Here is a 26,435-nt window from a genome sequence, read left to right as displayed (position 1 = left end):
GTCTGCCTGCGTAAGAACCATGTGAATTTTCTTCTACAACCTCTCCAGTCTCAATAGCTTTAATTTGACATAAAACATTTGTTTAAACTGAGCCTGAACTCGTGTCCTCCTCTATCTTGCAGACTTGAAAGCGGTTGTTTCTGCATTAATTCATTTAGCTTTGCCTTGTAAAAGTTTTAAGAACAGTATTTAGGCACTGCCAAGAGAATAGCTCTAAGCCCCTGAGAGGCTCTGTTAAAGAGAAACTAAATCCTAGCTGGAGATTTAACCCCCACCCCTCCTCTAATGTTAATGAATGACTTACGGTTGTTCTGGCTGTTGTGCGGTGCAGATTTTCTGGGCTCTCCTCTCAGTCTTTAGAGAGTAAATCTGCTAATCAGGATTGGTGTTCAGTCAGTTTGGGTCAGACAACAAACCAAAGGACAGAACAATCATTGTATTCAGATGACAAAGATGAGAATTTGTGAGGTTTGCCTTGTACTTAAATAGCAGATGTTGCTGAGTGAAATATATGCCATACTTTGCCTTGACACTGTCACCTGAGCGTGGAGTGACAAACACCCTTGTAGACAGACAGTAATCATTCTTAGCACCACAGCTTTCACTTTACATTAGTAATGTCTGCCTTTAAATCTCCTGCTTGTCATAATGCCATGCTAATCTATGGCCATTTGTGGGTACTTAGCCAGTTTGGGGGCAGAGCCAAGCACCCACACGTTTACTCGAGTCGGTTTCCTGTTTCAGCCATAAATCTGATAGAGCATCATTCTTTACCTGAACAAATCCTCAAGACACAGTTAAATAAGGTGTGGTTCCTCAAGGAAATTTAAATCTAATGCCAGCTCCAGACAAATTCTAACAAGCAGGACTCTGGTTTTAGAGAAAATGCTAATCCTGATCCCTAATCTTAACCCTAAACTTAATGAAAGCTAAAGGATAATAATAAAATAAAATAAATTATGATAGCAATAATAATCATTTGCAGTAATGAAAAGGCCTGATACAAGCTCCTAAGTGGGGGTGTTTAAAGGTTCAATATATGCAAGTTATCTCAGCCACCATGTTTTTCAGGGATGGGTGGTGGGGATGGTCACTTGTCAAGAGCTTCAGCCATTGTTGAGTTGAGTTTATAACATGCCCTCAGAGCTGCTTCTTCAGGGCAGCCTGTATGCTAACAAAAAGAGATGGGCTTGGCCTGACTGGAGCTAGCTGATTAGCATGCTCACTTCAGTAGACGCATGATGGAAATAGAAGCAAAACCAGAATTTGCATTGGCTCTGCTTTCAAATGAATTTTAAAATGTGACACACGATTGCAGAAACAGCTGTTAATGCTAATGTTGTCTATGTAGCAACAGCAAAGAAGCTTGTCTGCAGACTCAATTTCCTTTTTCCTGTGGAGGCCATTTTGTTGAATGCCAAACCACCACGTCTCCACAGGCTGGTCACGTTGCCTCCTTTCAGTGGATCAACCAAACTCAGGAGCACCTCCAGCTCTGGTTTCCCTCCACTTGGGCTCCAGGGCTCTGTTGTGGGTTTAAAGGTCACACTGTGACCCTGATGCCAAAGACCAAGAACCTGCTCGTGATAAAAGGCAGCTGGAAGAGGGAGAGGTGGATAAATTTGGACTATGTCCGCTAAAGGAAAGCAGATGCAAACCTGCCCTGTGCACAGTGCACATTTTCCTACGGCTGTAGCATACCAGGGCTGTGGTGGCAGTTGTACATAATGGCCAAACAAAGGCAGTCCTCAACTGAGAACACTGTGGGTTACAGGGTTCAAATCTGCCTTGTTGCTAAACAGGATCTCTGGTCTGCCTGTTGACAGCATGTGAGAAGAAAAAAAATGATTTGCTACACAAAAAGTGGTTGGAAATAGCACAAAATAAGGATAGGGATGGAGAAGACATGGACAAAGCAAAGGGAGACACACAACCAAACAAAGCTGGAGAATGATCTCCGTCATGACAGCACATACTGTGCGTCAGCATGTTGAGAGCACTCCACTATGTTGCCAGGGGCAGAATCGATGTTGCAATCTACTCAAGTAGTAGGCAGGCTGTCATTAGGCATGAAAGAGTGCAGTTCCATCAAGTGTTCATTTGGGGAATTGGGAAGCCTAGGCAGACCTCAAATGATGTGAAATTGTCGAAGCCTGGAGGGTTCCAACCTCCCAGGTGCCATTGCAGGAAATTGTCCCACTTTCTCAGCCTTTTGAAAAGATTTGCAGACTGAAATGCAGACTTTGAAGTGGGTTCGAGTGGTTTGACTAAGTTTTTTTTCCAAAAGTTTCTCCTTCAATTGTGCAGTGCCCCAGGGCTAATTGAAAGGTTTCCCACTGTAAGCTCATAGTGCTTGTCGTGCATATATACAGAGCTGTTTATGTCGATGGGCAAACATGGTTTATTTAGCAAAAAATATAGGAACAGGAACAATGAATCTGTGGAATATCTTTTTTAATTTTCTAACTAGGCTAACTAATCTATAAAACTGCTAACTGTAATGAAAGTCTCATCCTTCCTCTTCATCCTTTGTCTTTCATCTAATTAATAGATGGTCATCATGTCTGTCTTCCAACTTTTGTGCCTTATCAGGAATCGCGGTACAAGGACTTGAGTGATGCCTTTGACAGTGGAGTTGACGGCCTGACTGCAGACACCAGCTCCCCCTCCCAGGTCTCCAGCCTCCTCTGGTTCCCAGGAACGTCCAGGGCCCAGTCTTCAGGAGCCATCCCCCAAATGACCAGCGACGCCCTGCGCCAGAATATTTATGAGAACTTCATGAGGGAGCTGGACATGGGCACAGGGCTGGGTGGAGGTGGAGGAGGCGAGAGAAGAGACCCTTCCACTGGCACCGAAGAGGGAGAGAGCAGCAGTGAGTCGGCAGAGGGCTCTCTGGAGGAGCTGGACCTGCTCTTTGAAAAGGAGCAGGGGGTGGTCAGGCGGGCCGGCTGGCTCTCTTTTAAACCCCTTGTCACGCTGCACAAGGACAGGAAGCTGGAGCTGGTGACCCGCCGCAAGTGGAAGCAGTACTGGGTGACCCTGAAAGGTGATTTTGAGTCGGGATAGAGGAGGTGGTTTTAACTTGACAGTTTAGTTGATTATACCAAATTAATTTCTTTAAATTCAGGTTTGAGCAGCAAACATACTCCTGTTTTCATCTCAGTGTTTTTCCTTTAACAACAGATTTGTCCCTGACCATGGCTTCACACCTGACATTGAGTGTTTAAAAGCTCAGGGAATTCTGCTCATAATGATAAAATCTAAAATTTAGTTGCAAATATTGTATTAATGTTTATCTTCATATCCATCCGCAACTCCCAATCCATTATTTATTCTATTTATTCTGAGGATTTTTCTACTTCATTGGGATTTGGACGTTTATTTTTATTCTGTCTGTGTTGTCTCTTTTTCAATTCCTGGAATATGCATCATTTTTACATATATTTTATCATAATTTAATATTTGTATAAATTCTATTTCAGCCCTTATCTTTACTTTATATTTAATCTTTGTGTGTTACCTCTACTTAACAATAATATACCTGTTCTGTGACAATAAAGATCTCAATCTTGAATCTTGAAAAACAAAAGGTAGAAGCAAAGACAGTTTTATAGCTTTTATGATTCTGACTTTTGGGAGAATCAATCTCTTAGCTTTTATGTTTCAATGCTGCTGCAAATACCCCACTCCCGCTGAACTCATTTCTTAGATGTTTTTACAAGGACATTTTGTCTTTAAAACTCCCAAACTCTAGATGAACACTTTCTTTTTCATCACTTTCTCATGTAAATCTATTGTCGTGTCTATATCTCCATGTCCTCGTTTCCAGGTTGTACGTTACTTTTCTATGAGACCTATGGTAAAGGTTCTCCGGAGCAGGAGCTGTCACCTCGCTACGCTCTCTTGGCCGAGGACAGTATCGTCCAGGCCGTTCCTGAGCATCCCAAAAGGGAGAATGTCTTCTGCCTTAGCAACTCATACGGAGACGTATACCTCTTTCAGGTAAAGCACATCAGCTGATGCAACTCTCCATATATGACACATACTTGTGTTATTGAGATTCAAAGGAATGATTTTAATTTTATGTGCATTTAAGTGTGAATGGAATGTTTTGGTGTTTATATGCTAATACCAGACAAAGAATGGAACATATAGGGTTAACATAGCTACATGCAGTACGTGACTGTGGCTGAATTATACCTGAGAGACTCCTTCCCCCCCTCTTATCCTAAAGCAAATGAAATGAAAAATTTTGGCCTGTTAGATCTTGCGAGCAAACTTCCCAAACTTCTCAGACAAGTTGTTCTGAGAGTACAGCCTATTTGCCCATTGTGCTTACTGACCTACATATCAGGACCAATTTTATTGGCTCCTTCCATGTAGACTCCTCCACTCTCAAGATTCCAAGTTTCTCAGAATGCACTATATTGCAGTGTCCAGACCTACAAATATTAAATAGTGTGGAGCTGACGGGGCCCAGGGGGAAGAATTACCTCTGCAACATAAACATCAAGCCTTGGTTTCTTCCATTTGTTTCCACTCACACAGCCTGTTGAGCATGAGTCATCCCCATTCAAAAAAAGGGGCTTCACAACAAATGTTCTGCTTCCAAATGAATCACCCTATAAAGACAGAGATGATCATGAAATGGCTTATTCAGAGGAAAAATGTATGTTTAATTTCAGCAACAGTTCATAACCTGTGGTTTCTCATAGAGGTGGTGCAAATCCAATTTTCTTTTATTGATCCAGCAAAGCCCAAGTTACCACCCAATTATGTTATTGTGATACATGATACGATAACACAATAGTGGTGCACTGGAAATTCTAGAAGATTTATAAGGAGTCTTTGAATCTATCTTGTAACAAGAATATTGGCCTTACTGCTTTATCAAATCTAACTCACTGTATCTCTCGGCCTCTCCAGGCCAGCAACCAGACTGACCTGGAGAACTGGGTGACGGCCATTCACTCTGCCAGCGCCTCACTGCTGGCCAAGCGTCAGGGGAAGGAGGACACTGTGCGTCTGTTGCGCAGCCAGGTCCGAGGTCTGCTGCAAAAGATCGACATGGACGGAAAGATGAAGAAGATGGCCGAGCTGCAGCTGACTGTGGTCAATAACCCAAAGAACCGCAAAGCTATTGAGAACCAGGTAAGGCGGTGATGATGATGGAATTAATACTCAGGCATGAGTTGAATGTGCTGGAATTAGTTACCAGCCACACTTGGAGTATCGGTGGCTCGTGTTGCATGAAAACATGCACTTCATGGCCTCAGGAGAAATTTCACTGCAAAGCTATTTTACACAGTTGATACATCAGCTGTGTAACATATGCTCTTGTCATGCTTAGTTTTGATTTAAATTCCTGTGTGTTATTATTCTGCATGATACCTGTAGCGACCACATGACATGCCCCACTTAATTTCCCTGATTTTGTGACTGTGGCGACACTCAGTCGCTTTATTTTTGTCTGTCGGTGGGTGAAGTGGCCTAAATGCACCGGTCCCTGAATGCATCACAAGGGGCCCAGGGGAGCAGCTCGCTCCCCCTGAGCATCAGATTGGGATTCCAGATGTTTCCTTGTAATGGGCTCTAAACATGCATTATCCTCCTCCTCCTCCTTACTGCCTAGGGGAGAATCCCAAGCACCCAGCACTGTGTCGTAGCCTATATGCAGCAGATTACAGATGGGAATAAAAAAGTGAGAACACAAATTCTTTTACAAGAAACAAGTGTTTCTTCAGGAATGTGGGAAATATCACAGTGCTGTTTTTGTACCTGCAACTCGGGTGGTCAGAGATTACATAACATTACAGACATTATATATTCACCACTGTGCCGATGGAGAGTGAGTGTTTGAGTCCACAAAACACTTTGAGAGTTTCAGGGGTAAACAGCTTTGCAGCCAAATCCAATTCAATTGAAGTAAATGGCAAACGCTTCTTAAAATGTAAAAAATCGACTGACAAAAAATACCCGAATCTCGGTAAATACCTCCATGCTACTCCTGTGGTGTCATCCAAGTGTCCAAAGCCCATCCGTAAGACATTCCAATTCGTCTTTTGAACCCTTTTTTTGCCTAAATGTCCACTGTTATCCTCCTCATAGTTTCTGCTGCAGTTGTCACTCATCTTGTCTCGCGAGAACTCCCGATACTCAGAATCTACCCCTCTATCGGTGTGGTGGCGAGTGGATAGAGTAAATTCATATTTTGGTGGTGAACTATCCCTTTAAAGTGTCTTCTTGAAACTTATGTATAATTTAGGCATAGCCACAAGGGTCCACATTTCACCAGCTACTTATGCATTAATGTGCTAGAAAAGCAAAATGGTTTCTGTCCAGTATTTGGTCTTTCGTTAAAGCACCCTGAGTGGAAATAAGTCTATGTTTGACTAAGTTGGACAGTTCACTGCCGCAGTGACCAGTGGAGATGTCTCCTCCCTACTACTTGACTGACTTTGTGGATCTGTTTCCATTTAGCCAGTATGCCAGTTCAGTGTAGACGAGGAGACAGACGGGGGTTTGGAGTCAATGATAGGGTCAGAGGGGTACGGGACAAGACTCTGGTACAGGCGCCCAGAGGCTGATGATAGATTTAAGGTTTCGTTTGGGTTGTCTCGCACCAACAGGGCACTACTTTGATGTCCCCGCCCACCCCCACCCATGTCTACAGAAATCAGTGCCAGCTGACCCTCTTTTGAAGTGTGCCTTCACCTCCTCTCACACACACACACACACACACACTGTGATCAAGTTGCATTGAAAGACTTATTACGCATTAGGCCTTTTGCAGAGAGCAGGGAGCAGATGTTAAAGAGGGGAAATAAGAAAGATGAGAATCTGTTTCAAGAAAAGGCTTATTTCTGCTGAGCTTAATGGCACTGCAATGAATGTAAATAAGTGGTGCATGCAGACCAGATGGGCCCAAACATGCCTTTGCGTTTCACTGATGTCAGTTGATTGTCTTACTGCACTGATCCAAACCTGCTTGACTCGTAAAGCAGTCGGTTGCTTACAGGCTTTGCTGTTCATCGGTGATACACCCTGGAGTCGTTGAACTGAATGTTCTGCAAAGGTCTATTTCTGTACATCTCTGAATGAAAATGCAAATATCTGACTGTTGACAAACACATCCAGATGCCATGTAAATCGGTTATAGACGTGAGTTATTCTAAAGCAGCGACTCTCCTAAATGTGTGTGTGCTTTTGAGGAAGGAGCTTATCTGATGTGCTTAGTAATGTCTCCCCCCCCCCCCGAGTCCTCCTCATTGGACTTAAATTCTAATTCTGAACACTGTATATATAAAAGGTAAATGCTCTGTATTTGTATAGCACTTTTCTAGTCTTGATGACCGGTCAAAGCACTTTACAGTAGTTTTTCACCCATTCACACACACATTCATACAGTGCATCTATGTGCAGCATATATATAAAAGAGTCAATTATAGCAAGATGAAAATTGTGTATTATACAAGGTCTTTGAGTTCACATTCAGCAGAGTGACGCTGTAATCCATGTCTCTGTGATAAATAATAAGCGTGATACTTGTGAACAATGCTAATTCCGTATATGCGACGACAAATAAGGTGACCCAACTTTTGGGTGATAGAAAAAGTTAGCAGATAGCAGTTAGCATTTAGAGTGTATACATCTATGTCTTTGTAAAGTTGCTGTCAGACGGGCACTGATGTCAAAACATTCATGTCCTTGGTTTAGTCAATCTCTGATTTTAACTTTGCTGATTTCCTAGAGATAGACGAGAGCCCTGATGCCTCACTCCTCAATTATTTAGAGATCTGGCATGCCAGAATGCAAGGTCATTTTTTACCCAAAGCATGTGGACTCTGAGCTGCTGCTCTAATGGTCTGGAACGGAAAAAATGGCTGAATGTCACTGACTCTCGACTTGTTAACCAAGGCCACCTGCATAGCTACAGTCACAGGCATTTTCATGGCTTCAGCACATAACACAGCTCAGTACGATCCTTTGGTGATCTCTGTGCAAAGTTTTTGTTGAAGTTGTTTAACTGTGTAACTCCGAGGTTCATAAAACAGCAGCCTCTCGTCCCTCCTCAGTTTGTTCCCGATCCTACAGAATGCCATTAACGTGAACGAGACCTAATGGGACAACGCCATAGGGTGTGTTATTGTAAATGAACATGCAGCGCAGACGAGACCTATTAAAGTCAGTTGTTATGGAGGGTTGTTTAACTTGAGTGTTCTCATTAAAACAAGTCTCCAGCCAACAAAATAAGCACTTTCTCATAGCTTACACAGTGCAAACAGGGACGGGGGATGGAAGGCAACTGTAAATTGTGTGTGTATGCGCTCTGTGTTTTTGTGTGCGGGGCAGCGGTTTAACGGGTGGTCTGCGCAACATCACAATCCTCTCTAGACTTACATAAAAACGGGCACTTGGATTTACTACACACACACACACACACACACTCCTTAGCTCGATACACAGTCGCCCCTCACTATCAGACCTCCACCAATTTATGCCCTCACCCTCCACCAACATCTGCAAGCAATTGCAGCCTGATGGAAAGCACTCAGCTGACCCTAGATCTCCCTCGTTGACTCCCCCTCTCCAAGCCATTACCTCCCCTAAATTCTCTTTTTCTCTGCCTCCACCAAAACACGTCCATCGAATTCACTTGGACCCTGTTCAGATCTGGTGTTATCATCCGACCCAAGTTATCCGATGACAAGTGGTCAGCGCTAGAATACATGTCTGATCGAGCTCAAATGCGTCCTTACTGTGTCTTGAGATCTGTCTTGTGACAGTTTTACAACAAATTTGACGTATTTTAACTCTTCTCAGTGTCCAGATGTTGAGTTGCTTGAGGCCGCAGCGACAATATCCACACTGACCGACACATAATGATTGATACTTTTTTTTCTTCATAGTAGATCTTTGCACTGTGCCATCACAAAAGTCTGAGCAGGGCTTCTAAAACTCTCCAACTACCAAAGTAACCTTCCTCTTTCTTCAGATCCAGCAGTGGGAGCAGAATCTGGAGCGGTTCAACATGGATCTCTTCAGGATGCGCTGTTACCTTGCCAGCCTTCAGGGTGGGGAGCTACCCAACCCAAAGAGCCTGCTAGCCATTGCCAGCCGCCCCACCAAAACCACCCTGGGGCGCCTGGGGATCTTCTCTGTCTCTTCCTTCCATGCACTGGTAAGTTACTCTGAGACTGAGGGAAGACAAATGATTAAATGCAAAATAAAGAATCAGAGAACAAACAGTATTTCCTGTTTGGATGCTCTGCGGCTTCTCTTTTTGTTTTGCAATACTTCAGTTTCAATTCACTTGATGCCCAACAGCAACCTTGAAATCCCTTTAATCATTCCAAAACTAGAAAAGCATCCTGATGACTCTTCCTTTTTGCATTACTGGAGGAACATAAACTCAATTAAGATGTTCTGATTAGATGACATTTTCTTTGCTGAGCCAGATGATTACAGTCCTGATATTGTGCAATCTGTTCAGATCTGTTCCAGAGATGAGGCCACTCTGAGGAGGCGCTCACTGTCCCTGACTTACAGACAACACAAGAGAGGTCTTTTCTCTTCGCTCAAAGGTCTCGACAACCTCACGAAGAGAGGCCGGGACAAAAGGCCCTCTGCATCACAGGTATTACTGAGCCCAGTTACATGCATCATTTCAAATGCTATAAAACTCATAGTGTTCATTATCTCTCTTATATGATAGATTTAAGTGTTGTAGCATGGCATCTTGGTTAAAATGTTCTTCATATTTAATATCTTCCAACATTTTTAAGGAACCAGTATTTAGAATTGTTTTTTGATATATGTAAAGCGCTGCAGTAAAAATGCACTGCTGTTGGTGTTTTTCTTTGTAGTCAAACTCAGTACAGCTGTCTTGCCTTAGGATAAAAGTTTGCACTACATAGTGCTTCATTTTGGTTCAAGAGGCTGCAACACTTTGCTGCTATTTTCTTGTCACAAAGATTACTGTGTTCTGTCTCTGTGTCACTTTGTAGAGTTGGAAGATTCTTTGTTTTTAATATGTGACTTGCAGCGAACCCATGAGCAGTCACTTCACAAAAACGGAGGTGCTAAGATGAAAGATTATATAACAAACTGAACATGTTTTTTCATGTTTATTTAACTGCCGCACTAAGACCTCGACACTAACTAATCTCATCTGAATCCCAGAGAAATAAAACGCTCCAGTTGGTCTGGATTAGCCGATTCCTAATCAGGATCACCTGCCCTTTATACAGCGATGGGGGGTGGGACACGACACACACATGACATGAACATGCAGAATTCATAAATAGGCATGCAAACTTGTCTTTCATGTGGCTGAGATCGATCCCCAGCTCCTTCAGTCCACATGCTAAAATTGACCCCAAACTGCCCCTGTGGCTGATGACAGCAGGTTAATGGTGTGTGATGGAGAAAGTGCAGCACATACTGTAGGCCCTGTTCAGACCTGGTATTAACATCTCCATCTCTAAGTACGTGTGTTTACACCTGGAATTAAAATACGTCCTGAATGTGTCCACTTGTGATTGGATCTCACTCGTCCACCCTATCGACAAATAATCACGACTGTCATTTGTGTTCATGAAGACCGAATGATGTTGTTTTTACCCAGTTTGAGTTTAGAGATGTGTTAGATGCCAGTGCTTGTGTGCCAGAGAGAGACTGAGCGAAGTCAGGAGCTGAATGAATGGATGAATGCGTGCAGCTATGAAGAAAGATTTCACCAATTTAGGAATAGTATCAGTCAGTATGTGTTGATATTGTGACCACAGTCAACAAAAATGTATGGTCACTGAGAAGCATAAAAATAAGTTTAAATCTGTAGCAGGTTAAAGGCGTCTTTTGCCATTGACCCATTCACACACATTCATACAGTGCTTCTATGGGCAGCACTTTTTCTATGAGAACTGGCATAGCCATGGTTCAGTATCTTGCCCAGGGGCACATCGGCATGTGAAATGGGGAAGACTGGGATTGAACCACCGACCTTCTGATTAGAGGACAGCCCACTCAACCCTCCCTGAGCCACAGCCGCCCCCACTTGTGATTGGATCACTGAGGGCAGATGTTAAGACCAGGTCTGAACAGGGTCACAGTTGCGCTCTTCGAATGTTTGTGAATGGTTAAATGTCGCTTGTGCTGAGTGGTTGATAAGACTAGAAAACTTGTGCTGTATAAAATCCAGTCCATTTGCTAATCCTAATGTTCAAAATGCTGAGACAAACTGTGAAATTGTACGTGAAACAGCCTGAAAACATGTTGCCTTATTGCTTACTCACATGTACAGTGACTGTGGCGACATGAAAGACTGTTAGAGTCACGCAGCGCTTTCAGCACATTCCCCCCAAAGGAGAGTTTATTAATTAGAAGCACATAAGCTCATGTCACTACCCCTCACCCCCCGCCCCTTTCTGCTTCCCGGTAAGTTTGAGTGAAAACCTCCCATCAGCATTTAGCACAGGGGAGCATTCTCTACCCAGATGCAGACGGGGGAGGGGGGTCTTAAAAGTCCTTTTAGGTTAGTAATTAGACTCATGCAGGCTATTTATTTATTGATACAGAAATCCACCACTCTTTGCCCTAGAGGTACGTCACTGGAGAACACTCTACTCTATTTTAGGAACAGCCACAGGAAGCGCCCGTTTGTGCGAGTCTTTTTTATGGGCCTGTGTTCATTAGCTGAGACTATAGGACGAGGAGAGGAGCGTGGTTTTGATTAACACAGTTAACGGTGTTGTCAGTATGGGGCCTTAACTGTTAAGAGCCAGTCATGTTCTTCAGCTGGTGATGCCCTGATCACTTTGACTGCTCACAAAATGTTCCCTGTCCCGTTTCACTCGCTCTTATCTGGCTCGTCCATGCCACCACCTGCTCTGTGATATTTGTGCATTTGTGCACGTCTGTCAAATACTAGGTACACGTTTGTGTGTGTGTATTATTTTTCTGGGGAACTCCAGCCGGCCGACTCTAATGAGGCCCAGTTACATTTCACAGTGCAGAAGGCCGAGGTGGCGCTGCAGCACACACATGAATTATTAAAAGCCATACGTGGTAGATGGCATCCTCCACTCTTCCCTCAGCCCTGCAGTCATCAGCAGATGGTCGGTGTAAAGACGCTAAATATTAAAGAGCTTCCCTTTATTTATTTTTTCCCCCAGGTCTCTCACTTTTCTTTTCTTTCAAGCTCTTTTCAGAGTCTTTCTGTTGTCTTTTTTCTTTACACGAAGGCTAATAAGGAACAGTTAGTGGCTGTTAGTGATTTTCAGAGCGCTGGCTTTTCTTGGACATCTGCTGTTTTTGTGTAGTTTTATGAGATATTTCAGTTTTCTATTATTCTTTGTGGGGAAATTCGACCAAGGCCAGTTTGAATTACATCACCAGCTCCTTGGTTGTACTCATACATAGCCCGACGAGATATGTGTTTGTTGGCGAAAGGATTTGGACAGCGAGGCCGGTCTCCGTAGCCAAACTTCTTGTCCACGCACTTAATCTGTTTTTACCTTCTCAGGTTCTCAGACTGAGCTTCTCTCCAAGATTTCCAAGATAGATCTCCTTACTTTGTACCCTCCCCCTTTCTCTCCATTTCTCTCTCTTCTTAAAACTCAAATCCACTGTATTTTATCCTCTTTCTTTTTTCCTGCCTATTTAATCTCCTTAACCTAGAGTTTCATCTCACTGTCTCCCCCAGTTTCTCTCACTATATGTCTTTTTCATTTTTCCCTTTCAGCCTTGTCCTCTCTCTCAAACCCCCCTGGTTCTCAGAGCATAAACATCAGAGCATTACCCGGCGGTCTTTCTCCCACAGTTTCCATACTGACTCATCTGTGTTGACTAAAGCCTAAATCCCATTTACCACTGCGACTCTGCGCTTGACAACCTTGCTCTAAAGTCATACACCCCCTCACTCCCCAATCTCCTTTCCTCCTCTCATATTCTCATCTCTCATCCGCCTTAGCGGTGCTGTGTGTACAGTAACAGGCTGGCCAGCAGGCTGTGGGAAGTAGGCCAGAAAGGTCTGAGGATTTGTGGGAGAGTTTGTGGAGCTTTCTAAAATTAGTCAGTTTACAGTGAAGCAGCGCTGTTTACAGCCACTTTATAGTGTCCTCGTGTTGGGGAGGGAGAGTTACTGTAGTCTGCTGATCGGAGGGCAGATGAGGGTTCTTACATCCATAACAGGAGCTGGAGTTTTTCTGGTTGTAAAGGAGATTTATTTTCTTGGGATTCTTTTGGGAGGAATGGGGATATTCCCTGCAAGTCTCCTCTGTACACCCATTTCAAAGTTTAGTGTGCATATCATCGTATCTACTAATCCCAGAAATCTCGGTCTGTATGTGGAACGCATAACTGGGGAACTGGTTATCTTATCAGCTTCACATGTATATTGTTAAGGGCTCAGTTACGTATACGTTTGGTCTGAATTGGGCATTCCAATATTAACAAACTTTGAATAAACAGGTGACCAGTGCTAATGTAGTGGCAGCGACAGGGACTCAACAAAAGTTATGTTGATCACGTCAACAGCGCGTTCATGGCAACGACAACTTTATCTCCATTTCACAATTCTGCGTACTGACTCGAGCTCCCCGAACTTTGAATACCCAGCTCTTAGTGCAACAGGGGTGGCGCAGCTTCAGGGTCGAGTCCTGCAGACGCTCTTTACTTGCCACAGCTCAATTACTGCAGGTCACTTACAGTTTCAGAAAAAAAGCTGCAACCAGCATAACCACAGGCCAAACAAACAGGCAGGTTGAGAAAAGACACTGATTAAAAGGGAAATTGAGCAGGAAACTAGGCTTCATCTAATTTCATTTCCCAGCAAAAAATATAACCACCTGTGAGCTTGCCTCAGACCCATTTTTAGAACAAAATGCCCTATTTCTGTCAGCAGCAGTGCCACCCATCATGTCTCCGACTGCCCAGTGACAAACTATCTCAGCATAACTGCCGCCGCTTTCAGTGAGGATTGGAGTTCCACCCTCACATAATAGATAGTCATCTGTCCCAGCTGTGTTATAGAGTTGTTCAGGCCCTCTGAGGCCACAGAGTTACCTCCAGCTCAGAGGGCTCAGCCAGACACAGCGTGCCGTGCAATCACAAGCCGGGTAGAGGAAGATGGAATGGAGTGAGAAGTGAAATATTTCGACAGTGAAGGGTGAACTTGGTGACAGAGAGAGGAGGGGGGGGGTCTAGGCAGACACCACTCATCATCCATATACAACCCATCTCCTCACACACACGCGCACACACACACTCACATATTTCCATGACTGCACCTTCAAAGGCCACAGACCCCTTGTGAAATCTATATCAAAGCGCTGCTCTCGCCACGCATACTTTTTAATTAACTACATAATAGCACCGTATGTGTCTGATATTGCATTTGCCGGAGTTGCGGGGCACTTAATTGCCTGTGAGTCGATCAGCACGGTGCCCCACTGTCTGCAGCTCTGACTGTTTGTTCCTTCATTTCAGATCTTTGAGGGTGACGCTGGAGGTCAAACTTACGCACTGCCTCCCAGGAGCACCGAGGTGAGTCATAGCTTTCGGTAACTCTGTGCGTCCATTAGGGTTTTCAAGGATCTATGATATATCTTTTAAAAATTCCTCTGCCATCTGTCTCCTCCATCCTGTGGTAGTGTTTTACATGCTGAAATATCAGTTTCAGCGTGAAGTAGCCACGGCTGGGACGGGTCAGCTTTTACTGTGACCTCAGCTGTCTCTCCAGGCTTTGATTGTGGGCCGTGTAACGATATTTGTCCAGGATGAAAGCAGGGATCCCTTTCATGTAGATCTGCAGGTGCCTCCAAGATACGCAGACTTTTACTGCAGTGGGACTGTGTTAAACTCTGCTGTGGACACGGGTCCAGATTCACACCATAATTAAGTTAATGTAGGGTGTTGGGTTGAAGTGTTGGTGATTGGATGTGCAAGTGTATGGATGGTAAAACGTGTTGAATGATGAGGAGTGTGAATTCTGGCCATCTGAGCTGCTACACATTGAGACATTAAAATGCAGCATGTGCAGTTTATCGGGTATTAACATGCCTGCATCAAGGAAGCGTGAAATATTTCTGAGAGCTTCAACTCAAAGCATAAAGACTGGAATCATGGGAAACGGAGTTAGCCTGGCTCTGTCCAAAGGTGACATACTGTGCCTACCAGCACCTCAGGCGCCTCGTTTCCACACAGCTCTGTGTCTGTAGTATGAGTGCAGTCATTGCTAAGGCAACCTCTGTGATGCATATAAACTTGTTTAGCAGTTTATTACATTTTGTATTTCAATAAAGTATGTGCTCAATAACTAAATGCTACATTGTTTGTTAAGATGTACAAAACTGAAGTGTGAAATAAACAAATTGATGTTTTATTGGTGATGTGTCGGACTATATCTTGGCCTGGCACAGTGAGGGTAAGGTTCATGAAAGTCACTGTGGCCACAGTCCTATAGCCCAGCACATAGCCATTCCTAAAACAAAACTCTTTTTTACACTAAGCTTTTGGTATTAACCCCAGTCTAACCTTTTCCCCATTTCTCTGGTCTTTATGAAGAGATAAGCTAAGCTCCTGCTGGACGTAGCTTCATATATATATATATATATATATATAACTAGCAGATAGATGAATGGTACTAACCTTCTCTTTTAAAGAATATTTACTGGAATGGCAAACTTTTCCTTTAATGGAGACATGAATGTCCTCAATGTGAAAAGGAAGCTAGAAAATATCTGTTTGTCCCTCAAAATAAAATCTCATCAAAGCCTCGCTGGAGCAGCGGCTGAGGTCTGGTGCAGACAGATGAGCATAATGGACACATTTAGACGGAGCAGGACGGGTGTTATGAGGATCACTGTTCCACAGGATGCAGTGATTCATAGTGTGAGGCTGTGGTGAATGTGGTGAGTGTTTAAACTGCCCTCATTAAGGGTTTAGAAAATGGACTCAGAACAGGAAGTGGTTTGGGAAACAATCATGGCCTTCAATGGGTCAGAGCTTAGATCTAGCTTTATATGTAGCGGCGTCTCTTCGGTCGAGTGTTCCGAGGTTTTGATGTCAATGTGGAAAACAGCTTGTCCCATAGGTCCATTTTGATTAATGGGGATTAAGATTCTTCATGGTGAGAAGAATCAGCAGAGCTCAGATTTTTTTGCCAATGCACAAACATTTCTTCATATCTGTCTTGATGACTCTGTGCATGCTGTACTTCCTGGGTCTCAATTCCTGTGAATTTCTGTAATAAGCAGCTATCTCCCTCCAATGCTTTTGAAGTGAAGGGTGTGTTTGTATTGGGTGTGTTCCTGTGCTTTGTTGTAGCATGGCTCGTCCACTCTAGTATAGCATGTGACCCTGTGACCTATACGATTATTAACCATATAACTATTCCAAGAGTCTGATGATGTGCTTACACTGTGGCTGCAGGTCTTGACATAAACATCTATATGGATATGTGACTGTAGCAGCTGCCTTGGCCTCCATGGAGGTTAAAAATAGAGGTCACGCTGAACCGCTTGGTTCTGCTCTTCAAATCCTCCATCCACCCACTTCTTCTGTAAGCAGTGGAGAGAGTGAATATGTTCGATTGCTGAAAATGTTTTATGTTACTTGAACAGTTTTTTTTACTTAATGCTGCATCAATTCACATAAGCCATTTTCACACATGACCTGTAAGACAGGAAGTGATTTTTAACTCAGCTGCAGAGATCACATGATTTTCTAGACCACACACTTATCACCACAAACTCTCTTGACATCTTCTTCTGTGTCTTCTACGTGTGTCCATGCAGCAGAGGGCGGGGTCAGAACCGAACCTGCAGCTGCTGCACAAGGATTTGAGCCACTATGTGTAGTACCTGCGTTAACAGGTGATCCAGGAGAGGATTTCTAAGAAACTTTTTGGAACAATTGATTTTGTCATAAATCAGGACATTTTCATCAATTTCTCAGGAATTAATGCATGAATCTGAATCAGACATATTTTGAGGGACTGTGTGCATTTGTTAGTGCCAGATTGAATTTAAGGGGACTGTTTGGCCTTGGCTCTACTTGGTGCTCCTCTAGTTCAATTATGTAATGAATAAATGTCTGCTTCTATTGAGCGTATTCCAGAGGGGTTGTGGAAAAATGTATTGGCTCGTGATCTCCACCCGGCTGCTCTCATCATCCCTGACACACTGATCCCTCTCTCCGTGTCACCACACTCCACTATCCACTAATACTCATCCCTTTCTGTGACTTTGAAGTCACTGCTGAGGAACAGGCACTAGTGGTAGCCAGTCTGGGCGGCAGTTATTGTCACCTTGTGTGTGTAATTGTTAAGAGAATCTTGGAAAGAGGAACCTTGGGTGGTGCGTCAAGGAAATGAACAGTAATACTCATTTAAGGATGTAAGAAAAGGAAATCAGCTAGAAAGAAATTCTGCTTCCTCTTTATGGTCAAAATATCTGTTTGAGTCAGTGCTTTAATATTTGTTACTCAGTTGCTAAGTGGAACAGAAAGGGAGTATTTGTGCGGCGGCCACCGAACCGTCTGAGTGTATTCTATGTTTGGAAGCTGCAGGGTGGAGGTCGGCGATCTCGGAAACAATTTCAACACTCAAAAGGAAAAAATGGTTTGAATCATTTGGCCGAATGCAAATGTAAATACACCACACAGAGCACTTGTTGAAGACCAGCGCGTGCCTGGACTGTGCTCTTGGCACTGGTTTGCGGAACGTTGACCATGCAACAGTTACAACCCTCCCTTGACCATGAATGAGTGTACAGTGTTAGTCAGCCGCCAGTCAGGTCAGCACAGGCAACCAAACCTTAGTTTTTCCAGCCACGCCATATAGTTAGGACACAAACAGGTTGCTTATGCAACTGGTTGCCATGACGCTTTATTTTTTATTTTTTTATCCTCAGTTTGTAAGCATGACCTCATATTCTTGAAGAGATGGACGTTGAAGCGCTACCTTGTTTTCCTCCGTCACCAACAAGTGAGGGAAACATTCTGGAATAGGAACATCAGCTGCCTTTATTTCCGCACTGATTCTTGAAGTTAAGGGGGAGGGGATGTTTAGTTGGAAAATGAAGTAAATGTTTGCTTGTTTAAAGTGTGTGCGCTTCTTGTGTGCACTTTTTCTGTGTGGGGCTAAGTGATGTCGTGAATCAGAGACATCAGCTCGTCCCTTTGGACTATTTTGTCATGAAGGGGAAAAAGGTGATTCATCAAGAGCAAACATCCAGCTTCAGAAACAGACAGAACAGCTCACTCACACACACACACACACACACACACACACACACACACACACACACACACACACACACACATCAGACACAAGGCCTCACAAACCACTCTCCATTTTTATAATCCCATAATGCATTTCTATATTACCAAGACCTATTCACTACGGCAATTATTCCTCTTGGTCCTGTCTCTCAGTTTATAACTTTCTCTTTCAGAAGTGATGAATCAGGCTTTTCAGTACATTTGGTGTGATTGAGCCCATTCCTCCAGATCTAGGGTCTTGATAATTGTGGTCTTCTGCTGCACTGCGGCCTCTCCCACAGCCCCACAGCACAGCAGAGGCACTTTCCCCCTCCAGAGACACTGAGTCGCAACCAAAACCCACCAAATGGCTGCCTGTGAGGCCGAGCGGCAGGCTTAATACCCGGTTCAGACCTAATGCCACCAACAAATAGTTCCCTTCTGTCTGACTGATTTTAAATAAATTGCCCCTACACACGTCGCTGAAGTCAAAACTGTGCTTGTGGCTTTTCCAGATGGAATAAGTCCCAGGGACGTGCACAGATATCATCTGGGTGTCTAGACCTCTGCCAGTCATCTTGTGTACACGGTCATTACAATGATTATTATGTGGAGCAACTGCCGTCTATATTGTCAAATGAATTTCTGAACGGCTAATTGTATGACATCTTTGCTTTGCTGCTTGATCCACAGCCAAGCATTTAGACTAATGGAACTCTATTGATTTGTGGGCTGTTACTCAAACTCTCCTTCTCATTCATTCACTCACTTTTTCTGTTTATCTCCTTCTCCACCTTCTTGTCCCCATCTACTCTCTCCCTCCATCTATCACTGCTCACCCACTTCCTTCCTTTTTTTATGATTTTTCTTTACCTTTTCCCCCCGTTTTCCTCTCCTCCTCCTCCTCCTCCTCCTCCTACAGAGGCTGGATGTGCTGACCAGCATTTACTCCATGTCGCCCCCCGAGGGCGGTGAATGGGACAGCATCAGTGGTGCCACAGATGCACTGACGGTCGTCCACATGCCAGACGGTCTGACAGTGCAAGTTCCCGTCAGAAGAGACCAGACGGCCGCCGACCTGCTCTCTGTGGCCTGCAAGGTTGGTTTGGCAGTTGGCTTCAGAGAAATGATTTCATGAACAGCATTTCTGAGAGTCACAGTGAAAAAGTATTCGAACAATGGCAGTGATGTCATTTAGATTAAGTAGAATGTTTTTTCATGATCCTGCCATTCATATATATACAAAGCTGACCACGTTTGATCACGTAAATACAAAGGTTATGTTCCAGAAATTTTCAGCTACACCAGGTGTGTCCGACTTCACACAGTCGCCGACAAATGACTGCAGATGGACACACACACACACACACACAGTCCCTGCAGTCCCTTGAGCAAAGCTTTTTTTGTTTACCAGAAATTTCTCATCACATAGTGTGAAGTCGGTGAATAATTCACGCTCTGGCCACACAGCAGCTGTCAGACGAAGCGTCGGTGCATGAAATATGTGCGATGATTTTGTGCGTCCAGGCTGCTGAACATTCAGGGGCTCTTGTGTAAACAGGTGAAACAGCTGGACCCGGCTCTGCACTGCCTGCGACTGCACCGGCGAGCGGGGCAGGACATGGAGGTTCGATGTGTGGCGTCCGGAGAGCTTGTCAGCAACGTGGTAGGGAGGGCGTGCACAGTCACACACAGATACAGAGTTCTCCTCATTATCTAAACTTTATCTAATAGGTATTGATTTGTTTGCTATCACCCTGTAGGTCAGGGAACAGCTGGAGGTTTTCCCACTTAATGTGTTTACACTGCACATGAGCAGGCCGAGCAGCACCGGAGACTTTGGTGAGTCTCAGCTGTAGATTGATTTTTTGCGTCTGTATTTTCTGCACACCTCATGATCCTTTATGTAATCCTTCTCTCTGTTTATCTTTGTTAACTGTCTGTCTGCATCTTGGTTTCTCTTCCTCCTCGCAGGTTTCGCAGTAACAGGACACATAGACGGCCAGAAGAACAGTCGAATCTTTGTCAGCGAGGTGCTTCCTGATGGACTGGCTTTCAATGAAGGTGCTTTCTTACATAAAAATGAGGAAGTTTACCCTGAACACTATCATTTTTATGGCCTTTTCTGAAATGTGTGTTTGTGTTGGCAGGTTTGCGTCCAGGCGACGAGATCCTGACGCTGAACCGTCGGTGTGTGTCGGGTCTGGACCTGGCGTTGATCCAGACACTGTTTTCTGAACAAACCCTGCACCTGAGCCTGAGGCGGAATGGGCCGCTGCCGCCAAATGTGGCCTCCACACATCCAGCCCCTCCCACCAAAATCAACCAGGAAGTTCGCGGCAAGCACCACCGAGCCAAGTCCTCCTCAGGTGCTTAAATCTAAATGACATACAAACACACACTAACCCCAAACCAACAACAAACCTGTAGCTCTAGTCATTAGAGGAGACAGAAAAGAATGGAGGTTCTTACTTACACACAATAACAATGAAGTGAAGTAGATATTAATAGTTTGTTTGCTTCCCTTTTTTTGGAAGAGCGAGAGAAACATTATCTATAGTGAAATATAACGTGAAATATAACAACTTGGCACACACACAACCACACACACACATTAGGGATTGCAGTCAGTGTGTGCTGTGTTTTATTTTGGTACTAGACATTTATTTTCTAACTATCTTTGACATTGTGGCATTCTTCTAGCAATGCTTGAGGAAGTGTTTGTGTAAAACTAGAAAGGTCTTCATTTGCATCAGCCATTGTTGCTGAGAAATAAGGTCATTTTGTCACATCACACCACAAGACAACCGCCCCATGTCCGTGGCTGTTAAGATCTCTTACTTCCTCAAAAGAGTTACTGTCAAAAGTTAAAGGCGGCAGAAAAAAAACTGCACCCACTAGGGGAGAGAGAGAGAGAGAGGGAGAGAGAGGGAGAGAGAGGGAGGGAGAGAGAGAGAGAGAGAGAGAAACACAGAAGTCTCATTATCGCTGTACCGGTACGATCACCCATGTCGCTACACGGGCACAGCTGATACCCAGCTGGTGGAGAGGCATTTGTTTTTGTTTGAGACTCGCTCTAAAGGTAAGGGAAGTTCCAAGAAAGAAAAGTGCATTCACAAATTGAAATGGTTAAATTGAAGTGTATCCGTTCTAATTTGTATTAGGACACATATTTTTTATGTTTGTGAGAAAACAGAACAGTGTTAATTGAGTAGAAATGAAGATTGTGACATTTTATATGTGTATATGTGAGATATGAACACAGGATATTATGGATTCCTGATATGCACTTCAATAAACTGGTTTAACTCTTAATAGTTTCTGCTGCAGGCAAATATTTGCAGCCTTTTTATTGTTTGTTTCATTGTTTTGCATGAAAAAACATTCAAAACAAAGAGTCACTTTCAGAGAAGGTGTCATCTTAATGATACAAAGTCATTAGTGTTTTCTCCCACTGCATCATAATTGAACAGAGGGCTTAATGACTTGAAGGCCTCATTATAAGAAGCGGTGTTATCAAAGTTTCTGCAGTTTTCTTGTCTGTCTCTAGAGGGCGTATTATCTGCAGGCTGATAAAGAGGCTGGGAGGCAAATGCCGACAATGTGGGAATTAACACTTGTCTGACACAAAGGACGATAAAAAAAATCATTTCATGGTGGTACTCCTAGTCTGTCATCTGTTTTCATGCAGCCTGATGCAAACGTCTAAGACAAGGGAGTCAAATTCAGATGACTAGATATCTTTAGTAACTCTCACATTTGGTTGACTTTATGATTGCCAGCTTCAGTAAGAGAAGCTCAGCTCCACGGGAGGTCCAGAAGTTTTCTTTTGTTTCCCTGCTGTCACGTTGGCCTGCCTCCCAGACTAAAATCAGGAGAAAAGTCTTTTCATGTGCCAATTGCTGGAGAGTTTGTCCTCGGGACCTTGGATTTAATGAGAGGCAGAAAATCAGGAAATGTTTTTAAAACAATCGGTTCATGTGACAATATCATTGTCAGGATGTCATGTGTAAAAGTACATTGCATTAAGAGGGATATTCAGGAAAAGTAGTGGTGAACCATTTTTTTTATTTTTATGAATAGATTTTTTCTAAATCAGGGCTGGGTATTTTTCTTTCTTGAAATGGCATTTTTAGTTTGGAGACATTTGATTATTTTTAACATTTTAATCCTGCATTGTGTGTGTTTTGTGGACAGGATGTGCTTTAGCACCTAATTCTGACTGTTACCTCTGTTTCTCCTTCCAGATGTGTGCACTGCAGCTGATGGTGTTGTGTCCCTGTGCGTAGGACTGGAGAACGGTCACTCCCACTGCGCACACAGGCCTGTTCAGCACAGCAAGGTGGGAGGGGTGAGAGAAAGAGACTGTGTGTGTGTTTGTGTGTGTGAGAAAGTATTTTTGTCATCTTGTAGATGTACACGTATGGAACACCTCTCTCCTTCCAGGTTTGTTTGCGTGAATAAAAGTGTGCAAGTCGCAGAGCGTGTGTGTGTCTGTGCCCACTCACAGTGGCAGCTGTGGGGCTGTCAGAAACCAGACTGGCTCCAATCCTCAGCATTACCATAATTAGGATATTTCATCATAGCCACCGGTACAAACACAGCTTATTACTGTCATGCAGACAGGATCCAGATCGAGAAAAGATGATGTTTAACCTTCCCACTGCCTCTAGCGTATGCACACGCACGCACGCACGCACGCACACACATACACATACACACAAATACCCACACATGCGTGGATACATGCACATGAAGACATGCACCCCCCACAGGCAAAGCTGAGTCTATCAGAGAAGCTGTCAAATGTGTTTCTCACCTTCACTCAAACATACATACTAATCAATCATTGTATTCTGGACATGCAGACATCTTTCTGTGGCACGTCTGTGTTTGTCTTTGCTTTAAGACTCTTCTCTTTCGTCTCAGTACCCTGCAATTATCAACCCCTCTTTTTCAAACCAGTTTTATAGGAATTTCTCCTCTATTAATATGCCTTTGCTTGTCTCTCATGATTTATGGCAGATTGCACACCTATTTCAGTGCCACCGGTCGTTCAGGTTTTGTAAACCAACTTTATGGAAGTCATTAAACTGAGCAGGAACTTGTCCCTTTGGGAGTTAAGGCCTCAGAGCGGCATTAATGTGAACGGGACGATCTGCATGCCGGTGTTTATTGAGAGCAATAGTGAATGTGAGTGGTCACCGTGTGTAATGATGCAGATGTGGATGGAAGCCTCTGAGCGCATGTGCATGCATTCATGCATATTCACCCTCTTTTGCATCGTTCAGCTGATATCTCTTTTTAAAGCTGCTAGGTTGTTATCTGCGGCGTGAGTTCATGTTTGGCACACTCTAGCGAGCTGCTCATTATGTAATATGAGCTCAAATGAAAAAGGGGATGAAGCAGTGGTGTTGTGTGTCGTTTCAGTTCTGATTCATTGATTGTAAATCCAGGCCAAATATCCTGAAATCGTTGCTAAATGCCGCGGCTTTATTCTAATTGCCTGAGTCAGAAAATGCCGTGCAGTGTTTGACCCGAGGTCAATCCAGGAGGTGGATTAGTGAGGACAACTTGCCCTTTTCTCTGCTCTCTCTCTCTCTATGTGTCTTCTCTTTTTGTTTGCCCGGTGACATGAGTCAGTCCCACTGCGCTGAGCTCTGCACTGCACCACTGCTGCTGCTCAGCTCCCCGCCGTTTGTATTTTACTCAGTGAATGAATGGAAGATAGGTGTGTGTATGTGTGTGAGTGACGGAGGGAAGGAGGGAGGGATGTTATTGAATGTGTGTGCTGAAGTCACTGCATACGTGCACATTTGAGGCAGTGAAGGAGACAAAGCCCCTCTCCTTCCATCAGGCAAACTCAGCCACTGTGAAGGCAGGTTTAAAAAAAAAAAAACTGGTGCTGGTAAATCACTGTTCTTTTTTCTTTTCTTTGGCATCATGAAATGAACAGAATTTAATCACTGCACAGCCATCAATTTGTTCTCTGGGGTGGGGAGAAGGGGACTCGAGTCACCGAGGAGAAAATCAGCCATGTATCAGCATATAGGGGCACAAATGTGTGCACGTGGGGTTGTGGAAGTCAATAGAGATGGATGGAGGGGAAGGAGTAATTTCAAGCCTGTTGTCACACGTTGTAATCGGCCGCCCCCCCAGACTGACTACCTTTTGATTAATTGGTCCATTGCATTCCAATTTGTGCTGATTACACAAGAGAGATTTGCGTGTGTGTGTGTTTGAAGTGAAATGCTTACTAGGCACAGTTGACAGTGTTGTTTACCATCAGGCTTGTGCTGCCCATGTGTACGAGTTACTTAATGATACATTTGGCTGTAGTGCACCATAGCAATTGGTTTAACACAATGTTGTGGTTCCATTATGAGCTTAACCAATCGATTATTGAAGTCAACTGAATTGGTCCCGGATAACTCCCATGAGGCACCTGAAATTGAATTGATTTAACATGCATGCATTTGTTTTAATAAGGTGATGTGTGTCTTCAAATTCGAACACTGCAGCATCCATTTCTGTTCATGCCCTGTTTTTAGAAACTGAGAGGCTTGAGCGGAGGCTCGGTGGGGATTTATTTATTTGAGTGGCAGGTGATCCACACTTTCTCACTCATACACGTGAACACACACACATCTAAAGCGTAACAGGTGATCAAAGTAGACAGATGGAAGTAATCTGGCATGGTGTGGTGTCACCACATGGCACGAGTCCTCTGTAGTGAAGTCACACTTGTGTATCCGCGCACACACACATGAACATACGTGTACAGAGAATTACCCTCTCACCCCTGCTTCAGCTAATCTTCCATGAAAGTAAACTTAATGCCTTTTGGTTTTAGAAAATGTTTCACTTAACAAAAAAAAATGCTCACACCCCCCCATGTGTTTCCCCCCAGCCCTTCTCTTCTTGACGAACACAAACATACAGAGGGAGAAAGAGAGAAGAGAGAAAAACAAATTTTAAATTTTATTTTTGCCAAAATTTATTTTTCTTAAATGTTTCACTTATGTATTAAATGATATAAACCCAAGACCTTCCTGCATAACAGTTGAATAATAGAAATAATTTTGAAAGGAAAACTGTCAGAATCATAGTGATTTCCGCCATAGACTATATAGATATGGTGCCCTTGTGCCCAACTTAAGGTTTTATCTTTTAGTAAACCGAATATCTTTGGGACTGAGACATTTGAAGATGCCTCAGTGGACTTATTTTTATTTCACAGGTCAAACAATTATTTAATAAATTATTGTAGTAATACTGATTTATAATAATTGTAATTCAGCCTTAGTTTCCTGTGTTTGTCTCATGTTGGGAAACCCACTAAAGCAGCATCTTATTTATTGTGCAGACTAATATCTTGACCTTGCTGGTAGATTATAGCCATGTCCCTTTAATGTCAAATTCCATTACGTTATTAATACTAGGACATTGATTTTAGCCCAAAAAGAGATGTTGTATGTTTGGTCGGTCATGTCTTGTGATAAACCAAAGGTTAAACAGTGGACAGACATTTTAAGCCTCTTTGCTTTTGTCCAGACATTTAAGTAAGAGCATTTAAATGCTCTTGTGACGAAAGACTGGGGCCAAACCTCTCTGTGCTGTTCAGCTTGACTCACGTGAAACAGTGATGTTATTTGAACTCTCTGTTTGAGAAGAATGTATATATTTAAGTAGACTGCAACATTTGTCCCTGCTTCCTCCTTTTTTTTTTTGGTCTCGACTTTTCATTTTTCTACACGTCTCAGTAGACAAGGAATTTGAAAGGTGTGTTTAGACTTACATATAAAAATGTGTGACTAAGAGAGAGGTTAAATTATTCAGTTTTGATTCTCATCTCTTATTATGGTGCTGGACTTCAAAAAGATTTGGTGATGCCTACAGATATTCGACTGTATCATCTTCTTCAAACATGATCCCTTCTTCCTTGCAGCTACAGCCATCCCCTCCCTAAACTTTGCAGAAGCTCCTTTACTCGACTGAGTGTGTGACTGTCTGAGAGATGCGAGTTTGGGGGGGTAATTTTGGGAGTTGTGTGTGTGTGGGTGTGTGTGTGTGTTATGACTAAGCCCATCAGCCGCCATCTGGCCGTGAGCAGGCTAATAATCTGAGCTTACTGCCATCAGTGCAGTTAATGCTGGCCTGCTGCAGTCAGTCCA

At 43.5% G+C, this 26,435-nt stretch overlaps 1 protein-coding gene across 12 annotated transcripts in view; it reads left to right on the top strand.

Annotated features, from left to right (window-relative positions):
• Positions 1 to 26,435, top strand: part of tiam2a (TIAM Rac1 associated GEF 2a) — a 92,258-nt gene that overhangs the window by 45,735 nt on the left and 20,088 nt on the right. For 9 of the 12 annotated variants that reach the window (XM_069536420.1, XM_069536413.1, XM_069536417.1 and 6 more), the window contains 12 exons: positions 2,593 to 3,046; positions 3,830 to 4,002; positions 4,927 to 5,151; positions 8,996 to 9,181; positions 9,494 to 9,637; positions 14,488 to 14,544; positions 19,184 to 19,360; positions 19,823 to 19,927; positions 20,025 to 20,103; positions 20,236 to 20,325; positions 20,412 to 20,630; positions 22,509 to 22,612. In XM_069536420.1, the coding sequence (XP_069392521.1) occupies positions 2,593 to 3,046; positions 3,830 to 4,002; positions 4,927 to 5,151; positions 8,996 to 9,181; positions 9,494 to 9,637; positions 14,488 to 14,544; positions 19,184 to 19,360; positions 19,823 to 19,927; positions 20,025 to 20,103; positions 20,236 to 20,325; positions 20,412 to 20,630; positions 22,509 to 22,612 (2,013 nt within the window). The remainder of the gene's footprint in view (positions 1 to 2,592; positions 3,047 to 3,829; positions 4,003 to 4,926; positions 5,152 to 8,995; positions 9,182 to 9,493; positions 9,638 to 14,487; positions 14,545 to 19,183; positions 19,361 to 19,822; positions 19,928 to 20,024; positions 20,104 to 20,235; positions 20,326 to 20,411; positions 20,631 to 22,508; positions 22,613 to 26,435) is intronic. The other 3 variants (XM_069536421.1, XM_020084915.2, XM_069536419.1) reach the window with 1 other exon arrangement.

The sequence above is a fragment of the Paralichthys olivaceus genome, chromosome 12 (assembly GCF_024713975.1).
Source record: "Paralichthys olivaceus isolate ysfri-2021 chromosome 12, ASM2471397v2, whole genome shotgun sequence".
NCBI classification, from domain to species: Eukaryota; Metazoa; Chordata; class Actinopteri; order Pleuronectiformes; family Paralichthyidae; genus Paralichthys; species Paralichthys olivaceus.
The sequence above is the reverse complement of the archived record's forward strand: the minus strand, read 5'-3'. Positions and strand labels throughout refer to the sequence as shown.